The 14392-nt window shown below is 51.8% G+C and overlaps 1 protein-coding gene across 1 annotated transcript; it reads left to right on the top strand.

Annotated features, from left to right (window-relative positions):
* Nucleotides 1-4: 4 nt before the first annotated feature.
* SEC22B (SEC22 vesicle trafficking protein homolog B (S. cerevisiae)) lies at nt 5-5891 on the top strand (the record flags this gene model as incomplete). The annotated part of the gene is made up of 4 exons (XM_010582074.1): nt 5-192; nt 4194-4354; nt 4686-4832; nt 5224-5891. Coding segments are annotated over 4 exons (651 nt in total), but the record flags the coding sequence as incomplete, so codon positions are not given.
* Nucleotides 5892-14392: the final 8501 nt, after the last annotated feature.

Genomic DNA, 14392 nt, shown 5'->3' on the forward strand with positions numbered 1-14392 from the left:
CCCCCCCGACCCCCCCCCGCCTGAGAGCGGGTGGTTTTTCTCCCGTAGTAGCCGCCCCCAACCGCCTGTCCTCCCTTCTCAGTCAGGCCGCGATCTACAGCAGTACCAGAGTCAAGCGAAGCAGCTGTTCCGCAAGCTGAACGAGCAGTCCCCCACGAGATGTACTCTTGAAGCGGGAGCCATGGCTTTCCAGTAAGTATCTATAGGCGTGATGGGGGAACAGGCTTCTGCTGCCATGGAAATAAGTGAAGGCACTTCTGGGTTACGGTGAGGATTTTTTAGAAATTGGGCTGCCTGAGAGAGGGTGAGCTATGGAACTATCTGCCCTGCTAGCTGAAGTGTAATAGCTGTTTGGAGGGGAGAGCGTGTGAGTTTTTACTTCTTGGCACACTGCTGTCTGGTGCTTGTTTTTCAGCGAGGTTCATAGTTCTGCCTTTGCTGAAGACAGCGTAGGGTCTGTTCCCTTTAAGGCTTTTCTGTTTGTTTGCACCCTCTAAGATACTTTCAGTGTGTTTTCTGTACGTCCTGTGTCTTGTCTTTTTACAAAAGTGATGTTCTTGGTAAAAGCAGTTTGGTGGTACTACTGTGAGCTCCTCTTGCTCAAGATTTCCCTCTCTGTATATCCCATGAGGGTGTGTCTTTTCATGCATTAGCTTCATGTGTTAGAAGCACATAGAGCATCTCTGATTTTTTTAATATTATTATTTCCTTAATATCTGACAAACTTTTTTCTCTCTTCTGGTAGATTCAGTCTTATTGTTGCCAAATGTGTTAGGTGTGTTTAATTAATTTCCTAAACTGTTTGGAAACTCTCAACTTAAAAGCACTTTTGGCTTTCTCTGGCAGTACGCTAACAAGGGAACTTGAATATAAAATAATGAAAACTTACAGAGAATGTGGGTCAGACATCCTTACTCCCTAATCAATAGCAAGGGAACTGGAAAGGCAAGTAAACAGAGGAAGAGGCGACAGTCAGTGAAGGGCAGGAGAGCAAGCTTATGTTTGAGAAAGGAAGTGCTTCTTTACATGACATGTAATTATCTAGCAGAATAATCCTTGAGAACTTAGTCAAGCCCAAGATCTTGTCAAGAGTCAGAAATATGCTATTAGCAGAAAAAATTGTTAGAAGTCTCTGAGATCAGGTGCCACGTGAGATCACCAGGGCAGAGTTGTGCAGTTTTGCCAGCCATGCACCAAGGTTTCCCACGCTTGGCACTAGTTCTGCTGCACTGCCGGCAGCAGGATCCCTCTCTCCTGTCGGGTTTGGGTGTTGTTGCCAGAGTTAACTGCAAAGGCCTGCGCTGTATCATCTTCTTTCTAGAAGTTAAAACTTTCTAGAATTTAAAAACTCTGGGTTTAAATGTTTCCATGGCACTGCAGGGGTGTAGCTCCACTGGCAGTGAAGCCTTGAGAAAGAGTCTGTGTAGATCCTATGGGAAAGAGTCTGCGTAGATCATAGTAAATCCCTTCTTGTCTTGCTTCCATGATGCAAGCAGAGCGACGTCTGGGAAGGCTCAAAGGCTCTTAATGGTGGCTGTAATGCCACTGGTTCTGACAAGGCGGGAGGACTTGAGCAAGCTCATGTTTTGACAGCTGTCTCGAATCAGACAGGTTACCTGGCTGTCAGATGAGCAGGAAAAGGAGTGTTTCTCCTTCTGCATTGAGTTAGTTAGGTTAGACAAGTTCCACAGGCAATTGACAGCTGCTGCAAAGCACTCAACTGCTGCCTCCTTTAAGATGGGACATTAAGGCAGGACCTATATGAAAAGAATACTTTCAGATCAGAAAACCTCCTGAGATAACAGTACAGGAAGGGGAGGAAATCGGGGAGTTTGCGATTTAGTGTAAAATAATGCTGACTGGCCATGCTGTTCGTTAACGCAGCACACCATTTTTTCTGCCAAATCGGAGCTCTGACTGCTGAGGGCAGCACAAACCAGGGTAGAGCATTTTGTGGAATGAGAGTTAAAAGTGTGGCTATGGATAGTGCTGAACTTGCTGAGGTGGTGTTGAATGTTTTTAGCTTGATCAATTCAGAGAAGAGCCTAGTCTTGCTGAAATGTGAAGCTTAAACTATGACCACTGAGATAATTTCTGTCAAATGTAATATTTAGACTTTGGCTCCAAAAACTGTGTCACCCGTTCAGCTACAGCACTCGGTGTACCTGGCTGTGCAGGTACAGAAACACCAATGGAGTCTGCTGTGCTGTCAGTCAGTAGTTGACCTTTGGCTGATGAATGGCTGAAGTGGCTCTTACCTGTCATGTTGAAAACAACCCTTGGCCTTTGCCACTGTTACCAGGATAAAGCTTTTCTTTCTCAAAATGATCCAAGGTAATTATAAGAAACCTACTGGCTGTACTCAGTGTGCGGAAATCCAGAGTACAGAAGTTTTCCTTATGTCAACATGAGTTTTCCTTATTTCAAAAGTTTTTTTTCAAGTCTTGCTGTTCATGACAGTACATAAATCAAGCTCTGGGTGATGATTTGTAGCAACTCCAAGCTGTCAAGCAGGTCTCCAAGGGTAAGGGAAGAACAGAGGCATGAGGTACTACTGTAGGATTAGTCTTACGCACTGATGCAGTCCAAGCTGAGGGACATAAAAAAGAATAAAAGCATGCGCTTATGGGGGCACATTTGTGGAATGGATTATAGTAACTGGAGTTTCTTGCTTCTAGTTGGGATGGGTTGGTTGTTGTTTGAAGGCTGGTGGGATTTGCACACAGGCCATATAGAGGCAGGAGAAATGGATATTCCTGAGCCCAGAAACAGTTGAGGATGGTTAATTCAAAGCACTTGGGGCTTGTTGGGGCTATCTGGAAAAACAGTGTGAGGGAGAAGTTGTTTTGTAAGCCTGATGTAGCTATTAACAAAATTTTAAGCTACTTATTTAACTACAGTGCCCTCGTGACTGGGTCAATTCTTTAATACAGTTAATCTTTATGCTAACTAGACTGCTACATAATGGTATTATGCAGAAAGTCAAAGGAAGGTAACATAAAAGTAGCATTTAAAATTCCACCCTGAATAGTACAGATAAGCATTCAAAAGTGTATGCAGGGCTATCTACTGTCTCCACTCTCTTGGTTTTGGTGGGAATATTGTTGTCTTTATTTTTCTATTGGCTAAACGAGGAGGAAAATGTAGTTGGGTATGTGCAGCAGCAGACAGTTGTAGCGAAGCCTAAATAATCTCAAGATTGGTTCTATCTTATCCCTTATTTCAGTAGGCTTTTTAGCTGAATTATAATGAAAGGCCCTTCTCAGTGCTGATGGAGGCACTGGAGCTCACACTGAAACAAGGTCAGCACTAAACCTCTGTGAACAACTAAAAATTAGATGTAATGGGGATGGGGCAGTGGGAGGAGAAGAGAACCTCTCTGCGCATTCAGCTGCAGAACAAACCAAGCAGTGTTGCACAGCAATAGCAGATCCTGTTCCAACGTACATTTTGGAGCGCCTCACATAGCAGCCGAAGAGCTGGTAGTACAGTCATCCTTACCCATGGCAAAGCTATAGGAGAAGTCACCAGAACCCATCTAGCACCAATATTTTTCCCCAGCTGCATTTCAGATCATGCATGTGGGTAGCGAAACCCCACCAACAGCCTGGTGTTGGCAGGGAAGGGGATAGCTAGCCCTCCAAAATGGAAAGCAGGAGCTGGCAGTCACTGGATGGTTTTTTTAGCATGCTGAAACCAAATTCTTGTATATCCCCTAATCTCAGGGCAGAGCTTCCCATTTGTGGGCCTCAGGTACTTGGCTGTGCTGCATTGTCTTAGAGCTGTGTTGGCCACCTTCCCCTCCACTCTGCTGGCAAACTTTCTTGTGCTTCCCTCCCTCTGACTATGGGACGGAGAGTGTCCTCCCTTTTTTACTCCAAAATTATAACACTTCTGTTGCTGGTATTTTGTTAAGCTAATGATACTCACAGGCCAACTTTTGTTCTGGTAAAGTTAAAGTTCAGGGCTGCTGGCACAGGTATAAGGTCTGGGGCTACAGGAAAATTTATTTTAGGTAAAGGAAAAAATAAGCCATTACTTTGTAGAAAGGTTTACACCTGATCCAGACGTGGCAAGCTGGAAGTCCCTGTACCCAGTTCTCATTGCCTCATAGGTTTAAGGGTGTCCAGGGTGGTGTTTGATAGCATAGATTCAAAATTGTTTGATTAATGCTCTGTTTGCTGTTCTTTTAGCTACATCATTGAGAAAGGAGTGTGTTACCTGGTCCTGTGTGAAGCTGCATTCCCCAAGAAACTGGCCTTTGCATATCTGGAAGACTTGCATTCAGAGTTTGATGAGCAGCATGGCAAGAAGGTGCCAACAGTCTCCAGGCCCTATTCCTTCATTGAATTTGGTGAGGTCCCTCTCCTTGTGGCTAGTTAGGAAACTTCTTGCTGGGAGGGAGCAGCAGCCACAGGATCGTCTCCAGCTTGGGCTATGGAATTGACAGTTCAGCCTCTTCTTGGCACTAGAGAAATGGGTGTTTTAAGCAAGAGAATAGAGAAGTGGTAGGGAAATGGTAAATGTTGTTTGATTCAGATTTCCTGCTTCAAGTCTCTTGGCCTTGCTCCAGTGAATATTTACATGCAGTCTGCTGGCTGTCTCAATAGTGCTCCCATTCCTTCAGCAGCCGGGCTGCTCTTTGTTAGGCAAGATTACCTCTTGATAGCCCCTTCTTGTTCCAGATACCTACATACAGAAAACCAAGAAGCTTTACATTGATAGCCGGGCAAGGAGGAACCTGGGCTCCATCAACACAGAGCTGCAGGATGTGCAGAGGATTATGGTGGCCAACATTGAGGAAGTCTTACAGCGAGGAGAGGCACTTTCAGGTACAGAGAATAGCTGATATTTGTCATACGGTTCCTTGTCCCCTCAGTCAGCTGGCTGGGTAGAGCATACAGGAGGGAAAGACTTGCTGATCCCTGAACGTCCTGAAAAAGCAATGGACTCAGTGGGTGTTTCGGTTGGATCAGTTGCATCCTAAAGCACCTGGCAGGTACTGGTGCTTATTTTGGTCATGACCAGCATCTCACCAGTTTGAGTGGCTCTCATCCCAGCAGGATAAGCACTAGAGCAGTGCAGACAGGTACAGGGCCTGCTGCCACGTGAAACTGCTGCGCTTCCAGCTGCTCCAGAGAAACTTGTTCAGTTAATGTAACATTTGAGGAACATCTGGTTGGGTTAATCTTGATTAACTTCTCTCCCCTTTCCCTCTAACAGCTCTGGATTCCAAGGCCAACAGCTTGTCCAGTTTGTCCAAGAAGTACCGCCAGGATGCAAAGTATCTGAACATGCGTTCCACTTACGCCAAACTTGCAGCGGTAGCTGTGTTTTTTATCATGTTGATCGTCTATGTGAGATTCTGGTGGCTGTGAGCCAGTTGCAGCCACAGAAGAGGGAAAGTCGGTAGCCTGGCAGGTGTATGTGTGCAGGACACTGTTCACGGGGGATGTGCATTAGAATCCACACAGGACCATCACCTTTACGGGAGTGTCCTGAAATTGTTAGGTGACACCTGACTACTACACCTCTTAGTGAAGCCTAACAATAGGTGTAAAGGCTTGTTGACTACAGGCTTTTCCTCTGAGGCAGTTTGCACTAGGGTACTGCAGAGTTTGGCCTCCCATGGTTCTGCCCCCTACTTCCCGGGGGCACACTCTGGGAACAGTCAATCAGTGTGGTTTAGCATAATCACATTGTACGTCCTCCTATTGAGTAGCTCTAGTGGGAACTGGACTCTAATGAACATTCCTTGTGTTGGCAATGTTTGCTTTTTTAGAATCTGGGTCTGCAGTTATTTTTCTTTTCTTTTTTTTAAAGACAAGACTCCCCTGTTTGAAGGCAAATACTGCACTGTACATATAATAGCTTTCATCTCTGTCAGAATAGCTATTGTTGAGTTATCTGTGTCTGACATGTTGGCTTGTTACACTTTAAATTGCTTTAGGAAGAAATGGATGTTAAATTATGCCTTAAAATACATTCTGTCTAGTACTAGGAGGGGCAATGAAAGGCTTCTATATTACCGATTCTTATAAAATTAAACTACAGGTTTGTTAAGTGTCTACTTTCCCTCTCCTGACAGCTGTGTATGACAGTATGTTTCCATGTGAACAGGGTGTGTAATTCAATGCTGTTGGAGCGGGCACAGTGCAAACTATGTCAGCACTCTGTATTTTTTTTTTCCCTCCTATCTGCAGATTCACTACATTATTTCCTTCCTTTTTATAACTGTGCTTTCCTTCCAAAATGTGTCAAAACTGCCAGCATTTCATGTCTGGGATGCTTGTTTTCTTTCTCCCTCTTTCCCCCACCTAAAACAACCAAAAAAACCAAAACTCTGAATGCTGTGAAGAAAAAGCAGTGTTTCCTTAAAAAAACACTTCAACTTTACATGAAGGATTCAAAAGGATAATTTAAAAACAGTGGAATCCTTTGGAAACACCACCTTTTTTTTTAATTGGTCACCCTCTCCCTACCTCACTTGGGAAATTGAAACTGTAGGTGAAGAAAAACTTGTTGTGGGGCAATAGTATATAGTTACTTCTTTCTTATGGGCCAATCTATAGACTTCCAGTGTAATGCAATTTTTAAAATTTTTTTGTCCACCTGTGCTAAGAATAACATTTTACCAGTCAGCTTTTGTTTTTATTTAAAAAAAAGAGAAAAAAGAAACCCCACAGCTCAGGCACTCTTCTGCACTCAAGTGACTGCCACTTGGTAGGAAGCAGGCAGTGTCACAGAAGGAAGTTTCAGGACTCCCCAGCACCTTTTACAAGCACATAATCTTGTGTAGTTCTGGAAGTATAAGCTGTGACCTAGAAATGTTTCCTGCCACTGGTAGGGAACAGAGCTATTGTCCTGACTGGGAACACCCCAGCTTGGCGCTGTGTTGGACTGGCAGGGAAGCAGTTAGCACTCGTCCAATAAACCTAGCAAATCTGATCTGCCATGTAGTCTTAAAATCATCTGGTTTCTGCATGATGCCTCCAAGTGTTACTTTGTAGATTGCTTTATTATTATTATCATTATTTTTAATCCTTTTAAGTGGTGTCCCAAACAGGTGAATATCCCAGTGATGTAGGTCTTGGAATGTAGGTTCTGAAAGGTGAGCAGACACTGACCATATGTGGATTGTCATGATTGGAGGGGAGTGATGCTTCTGCAGCAAAGGGCAGCTGGGTGAACAGTTGGCTACTGCAGCCTCAGTGTCAGCAGTGAAATAAACGCTTCTGAAAAATCCATTCTGCAGCGTGGAGTTTCCCGTGTCTTGTTTCTGTGATCTCAGAGGATGCTTTCTTTCCTTCCAGGGATACAGGAGGGTAAAGGCCCCATAGCTGAAGCCACCTGGGATAAGGGCTCCTTTTTAGAGGCAGAACTAGTTGAAAAACATGTTCTTGGCTGTTTTCTGGCAGAGAGACTATACTTTAGTTAAGCAGTGGTCTCTTTCCCTGCTGGCATGTGTCTCTGCCTGTTGGATGTGGGCAGGCAGCCACCTTAGCATGGGCAGATTTTTATGGGGCAGTTTTGTGGCAATGCTGTTCACGTGAAGCAGAACAAACTGGGAGTGGAGTATGTGTCCCCCATTGTGTGTGTCAGTATTAACCGGGCACAGAGCTGCAAATGCTGCTTGCCTAAAGAAGAGAAAGGCAAGGAAGAGTCTGCTCCCACAGGCCAGCATGGGGCTCCAAGGAGCACTTTTATAAGTAACTCCTTTGCTGTGTTTCAAATAGAGCCCCTTTTCCTCCCTCGCACAGGGCAGAGGTTTTGTTTTGCTGGGGGCTGTCTGCACCTCCTGAGCAGCCAGGCGTGAGGTTAGTTGCTCTGGTCCCATTGCCGGCTGCTCGGGGCGGAGAAGCCACTGCTGGTTTCTCCACGTGTTAACCAACAGCTTGCTCGAGCCTGGGCTGGGTGAGCACATGTGGGTGCAGGGACGTGGCTCCCTGCCCTGATGTGCAGCAGCGAGGGGTGGGTGCAGGGTGCAGTCCTGCTGGGTATGGGTGACTGTAGTGGTTGGGTTGCTGCTCCCTCAGGAGTCACGGTGCTGTGCTCTTGGTGCTGGCAGAGGCCCAGAGCTGGCCCCGGAGCCGCTGCCTGCAGATGGCAGTGCCTGCATGGAGCTGGTGCACGGTGTAGAGCCGTGCCCAGAGCTGGGAAGATGAAGGGGGCTCCTCCTGAGGGGACCCCCACCTTGTTGCAATGCCCTGGCCTCCGCAAAGACACCCAGCTTTGCTGGGCCTGGGCTGCTTCCCCATGAATCTGAGGATCTGCCTGCGAGGGCACCAGCCTGGACTGTGCCACGCAAGACTGTGCTGCCTGGCCTCATCCCGTCACACGGCTGGGATGCTGCAACCGAGCTGGATGGCGACGCTTTCCAGCAGGGTGTTTGCCCGAGTCACCTCCTACCCGACACCCATCTCATTTCTGTTTCTGAGCTGCCCCTCTGCCTCCAGAGGCTCTGGAGCAGCCTTTACCTGCCAGGTTTCCCTACCAGGCATCCCCTGGTTCCTGCGCCTGGTCCCCTCAACCTGACAGAGGCTGAGAGTTTCTGTCCCACGCCAGGCATACACGGACCAGAGAGGGAAGCAGGACCTGGCACCTCTGCAGCACCTGAGCCCCCTGCACTGGGGGGTTTGTGGGGGCAGAGCCGGGCTCTCTCTGGCCCCATGGCGTGCCCATTGCCGCTGGGAAACCCTTGGCACGGGGTATAGGCAGAGAGCAGCAGGGTGCAAAAGAAAAGAGGATCACAAGAGTGATCGTTCAGAAAAGCTGTCGGTTTTGGCTGTGCTTGCTGCTGCCACTGCTCAGCTCAGGTCTAGGCACCCCCGGGTGTCCTTGTGTCCACAGGGCCAAGGCTGCTGTTGGGGATGGTGCCTGCTGGAGGAACCGTGCGTGGCTGTGCCCACCCTGGCCCACTACAGGGCTGCGCTGGGTGGCTTACGCTGCTGGGCATGCTGGTGCTGGGTGGTGAGTTTTTTTCTCCAGAGCGTCTGAAAAGTGAAGCAGCAAAAGGAGACAGGCAGAGCTGGTTCCTGGACGCTGCCAAACCTGCCATGGGTGGGGCACGGCACCGTGGAGAGGAAGAGTGCGGCAGGATGGCGAAGGCTGGCAGGTTGCTCTGGCCACCATGTCAGATATAAACCAGGTCTCACTTGGCACAGGTTGCGGCCATACTCTGCACCATCACCACTCCCGGGAGCAGCCATTCAGGCACTGCAAGGTTTTGGTTTCTGTGTTTACTCGGGCACCAGCTGCTTCCCCCACTTTGAACCAGCTCCTCACACTCGGAAACAAACCCCCCTTTCAGGCAGCTTTTCATAAAACGCCACTTTCAGCATCTTTTCCTCTGAAGCCCCGGGGGAGTTTGACCCCAGGTGGTTTCTGGCAGCTGCTTTGCCATGGGTGAACGTCCAGCGGCATGGAGGGCTGTGCCAGCATCCCTGTGGCACGGCAAGCGCCTGCCCGGGGCAGCTGACAACAGATAACTGCCTGGGCAGCAATGGCCAGGGCAACAGGGCTTGGAGTTCAGCCTTTGAGCACCCTAGTCCTTGTTCTCCCTCCCTTGGGGTCTGCTGTGGGGCCACAGCAGCTCTGTCCCTCTGGGGGACTCTCGATCCCACCTGGGCCAGAGAGGGATGCCCAGCAGAGCCAGGCCGGGGGGCTGAGGCGGGCCCCCCCCCCCCCCCCCACACTTTGCTCTGCTGCCTTGCTGCTGAGGTGACCTTTCGGAAAGGAGGATGTTGATTTTCTGCTGCCCGAAAATGAAGGCTTTTCGGATGGCAGGGTGCTGGGCTTGGCAGCTGGCCATGGGCGGCTGACTGCCGGGACCAGCCTTCCCACAGGGGCCTGAGTCAGCACCACGTCCCGTCCCAGCGCACCCCTGAACCGTCCTGTCCCCCCCACCTCATCCCGAGTGACGCAGCTGGGCTGGTGCCCAGCCCTGAGCACTTGGCAAGCCCCAGGGCAGGACACAGGGCACCTACCTGGCCCCTGGCAGCCTCCTCGCTCCATCCCTGTTTCCCCCCAAGACCTGAGCCCTTTGGGGGTCTGGCTACTCCCGAGCCCCTGCAGCCGGCACTGGGGAGACGTGGGGTACGACATCTCCGCCGCAGATGCTCTGCCCACGCTTCCTGGACAGCCTCTGACCCATCTGCCCACACATGTCCCAGGCTCTGCTTCCACTAAAGCAGCCGTGCTACCTCCCCTCCCCAGCCTGTCCCCCTTCTCCCCTGGCTCGGGCACTGTTTGGGTCCCCTGGGGGCACAGGGATGCCCCAGGGTTTGCCGTCTCACATGGCTGCTCCTGGCTGGTTGCAGTCACGCCTGAGCTCACAAAGCCACTGGAGGGGATAAAGCAGAAGTTGGGGAGTCCCCGCTCCCTGTGCCCACCCCGGCAGGACTGCCAGACCCCCGCCACGGGGCTTTCTTCGGGCTGACGGCTGCATGGAGGAGCCCGGCATGATTTTGAATCATGGCTCAGAAAACCCCCTGTGGCTGAGCCCCAGCCCTCTGCAGAGAGATGATAAACCTGTTTCCTCTGTCATTGCTTTTTTTTTTCTTTTCCTTCCCCCAGCATCCCCCCAGCAGCACCCCGGCCCTGTGGGTGCTCCCCAGCCACCTGGGCATGCTTCGCTCCCCTGGCACACTGCCTGTGCTTGCTGGAAAAGGGACTCCCTGGCCCCGTCGCGGCACAGCACCCGGAGCGGAAAGGGCATCCTCCTCATCAGCCACTGTTGGGGCCCCCAAAAATGGCAGCAGACACAGGATTTGCATAGAGGAGCAGAACTAAATGTGCTTGCTGGAGTCACGGCAAACTCGAGTCCTCCATGCCAGGACCAGCGTGGGTCCCCGTGGTGCCAGAGCCCGCAGAGCCTGGGGTGTGCGCAGCTCCCAGGGACCTTTCCCGGAGCTGCATGTCCCCCACGCATGGCCATGAGCCCCTTGCAGCTGTGATGGCATTTTGCCCCCAGCCTCCACCTGGGGAGAGGAGGGGACCATCGAGGCGAGAAGGCTCGGAGCAGGCTGCATGGAGCAGCACGAGGCTCCTGTCTGGTGCTGGGAGGGATGTAACAGCACGGCCGGTGACTGAGGCCAGGCTCTGGGTCCTACAGGAGCAGGAAGAAGCCTCTGTTCTGCTTTCCTGTGCCCCTACCTGCATGGAGACCACAGGTGTTGGGGGCCATGCCCAGGTGGCCAGCTCACAGCGAGACGTGCCCAGAGAGGTGGCTTGCAAGGGCTGGGCGTGTGCCGGGAGAGGAGCGGGGTGTTTGGCTGCTGCAAATCACCGATGTTATCTCCCCAGTGGCTGCTGATCAAGAGGGAGAGCTGTAGGCTCCCATCTATGCAGCCAGTCCCAGGTACAGACCCAAAAAAGGCAACTGAAGGACGGATCTGAGAGATGCTGAGCAGCTGCCCCTTACTTGAGTTGCGGTCGTACCACCATGCCAGCCATCAGTACAGCACCAGCTGCTACCTGGAGGGTGACCACAAATCAGTGAATTCTTGCTCCATCGCATGCCCAGAGCCAGCAGCATTTGGGGAGCTTCACTGCCACCCTGTCCATCACACCAACTTTGGTAAAAGCTATGCGGCTCCATCTGCAATATAAATACTCCAGGGAGTGCTGAGAGCGAGGGCAGAGGGGAAGGCAGAGGGTATGAATTCCCTGGGTGATTAAGCAGCGGCTCAGGGCATCTGGTGCATTCCTGCAGGGCTTGATGCAGGAATGCCTTTTCACTTCTCTTTAAGACGAGACTAGCTGGCAGGTAAGGTAATCACAGCATAAGCCAAGTCATGTGAATGTTAAGAGTTAGCAGATGAGCCACAGGACAAGCTATTTGCGGCGCAAGCACAAGGCTGCCAGCCCCGAGGATTTTGTTGGAAGCCTCTCTCCCTCCTGTTTTTCTTAAACCTCTTGGCTGCTGACGTCTTGTAACTATGAAATACCTTCAGCTTCCATTTTAACGGGATTCCAGCTCTCCTTTTTGCAAAAGAGAAAGCTGGGATATATGACTCAAGCATGTCCTAAGGATGCCCAGACCAGGGGCAGGTAAAAATGAGACAACTTTTATCTGGGTGTATAAAATGCTGGGATGTAAGGCAGGCGTTTGGGTGTGGGCCGAGCTGAGGTCTGAATGCCTGAACCACCAGCAGTGTCACTGAAAGGTTATTGCAAGAAAACACAACTTATTCTGAGAGCCGATGCAAAGCTGGTGTAACCAGCAGTTCCTCCAATGTGAGGGATGGAAGAGAAGTGCTGAGCCACTCACCGACCATGTACAGACACCCAAAAAGCACCTCAGAGTGTTTAAATACATTTTGCCTTCTGCGAGGAAAGCTGGGGAGAGCACAGCAGAGCCCCAGGGCACGTCTCTGCCTGGCAGCATCCCCCCTGATTGCAGAGCGATGAGGCACACGGGACATGGGGAGGTGCTGTCCCCGTGGGCTTCCTCCCTGAGCCGAGCGAGTGCAGGCCAGGGGCAGGACGCCTTCACCCCCCTTTCATGGCCAGCCACGCTGTCTGCAGAGATCTGCCGGCTCAGCATCCTCTGGGGGGGGTCCCTGCTGAAGGGGGGAATCTGGACCCCAGCATCGCCGGTGACAGCCCAGCACCTCCACCCACCCGTGATGGCTCAAGGGCCGGCACATGGGGCTGGTTTTGTAGCAGTGGGGTAGGAAGCCTGAAGAGCGCTGGGGCTGGAGAGTGGTCTGCACACGCCGAGATCAAAACGAGTGTGCCGGTGCTCTGTGAAGCAGGCAACTGAAATCACTGTGGAGTGAGACTCCTAACATACAGTTGCAGACAGGGCTTGATCTCCCTGCCTTTGTCAGCCAAAGTGCCAGGATTTCCCTAATTGCTGGGGCTGTTTAACTAGCAATGCTGTGGATATGGAGTCTGTTCAGCTCTCCTAATCCCTCAGCTGGCATCGATTCCAGCGCCGGAGCGCACCCAGCCCTCTGCCAGGCACTGGCACCCTGCCTGCCACCCTGCCTGCCTCCCCTTGCCACCCCCGGCAGCCAGGGCTCGACTCCCGCACCCAGGTGAGACACTCCCTGGGCAAAGCGGCGCAGGGCACGGCGGAAACCAGATGAAAACTACGGGAAATCTTGCCAGAGCCCTCCAGTTCTAGCACTGGCCACTGGTCACCTGTGGGTGGAAAACTGGGGGTGAGATGGTGTGCGGTAGGGCTGGAGGGTCACTTCTGCCAGTGGGTGGCCTGCATGATGAACCTTTGCTTGTTTGCATATGCTGTTATTAATGAGACTGTAACAAGACGCATAAGACGAAGCAATGCTGAAACTTATTTTTAACTCCTCTGCAAACAGCTTACTGCTTAATGACAGACCCATGGGGATGATGGGGAACTAACTGAGGAGCTTTAGCATGGGGACACAGTGGGGCACCTGCCCCTGTCCCCTTCCTGCTCTGCCCTGCATGTTCCCTCCTGGCACAGGCAATCCGCCTGGCCAGGGCAGCCGTGGGTGGCTTGGCCCTCACCTCCCCAGCTGCAAAACCTGTGCTGCCCATCCAAGTCCAGGCCCTCCCAGCCTCTACTGTGTAGAGGACCTGCTGGTGGCTGCTCTCACCCCTTTTCTCTGTCCGACGGAGCCACTGTGGGATGCTCTCTCCCACGGGCAGCTGAGCCCATGTGCACCCATGAGAGCTGGGTCGGAGAGGAGAGATGGGAGCAATCAGCAGGTTCCCCAGACCTGCGGGAGTGAAGCGACGCCTTCCCTCATCCAGGCTGGATTCCCCCAACGAGCCTCATTTGTCAGGTGGAGCTGGTTGCGCTCATGGCAGCTTCCGAGAGCTGCACCAGGGTGGCTGCGGATGCTGTCCCTGCACCGGGGATCGGTAGCTTGTGCTCAGGCCAAGCGAAACACAGAGAGCAGAGGAGCGGCCGCTTCAAGGTCAGGGTTAACAAGTAAAGCTCAGCCCTGAGGGGAGCTGGAAAGGGCAGCTTTCGGTGAAACACCGGAATTCCTCCCGAATTAGCTACATTTGGGAGAGCATCCCCAAGCCCTCCTTGTTCCAGTCACATTCCTGCCTGTCCCTCCTCAACTCCCAGCTTGGCTTTGTGATGGTTTTAACTTACGCGTGGGTCACCGCCACCCATAATTTTATATGTGGAAAGTTTGGGGCATGCTGGGGGGGTCTGGCCTCCACCTCCGCAGGCGATGAGCTGCGGGGAGGGAGGTGTGCCCGGAGCAGCCCCACGGGACGGCCATCGTGGCTGCGAGGCACCATCGTCTGCCCACGAGCGGCCGTCGGAGCGGCAATGGGAAGCTCCGGCAGCTGTGCGGGACAGTGGGGGATTCGTCGCCCAGGTTGCATGGGCATACCTGGAAGAATCACCGCGGCGGTAGGGCACTGACCATCCAGCTCCACG

Source organism: Haliaeetus leucocephalus, unplaced genomic scaffold, assembly GCF_000737465.1.
Source record: "Haliaeetus leucocephalus isolate CR32 unplaced genomic scaffold, Haliaeetus_leucocephalus-4.0 Scaffold76, whole genome shotgun sequence".
Classification (NCBI taxonomy): domain Eukaryota; kingdom Metazoa; phylum Chordata; class Aves; order Accipitriformes; family Accipitridae; genus Haliaeetus; species Haliaeetus leucocephalus.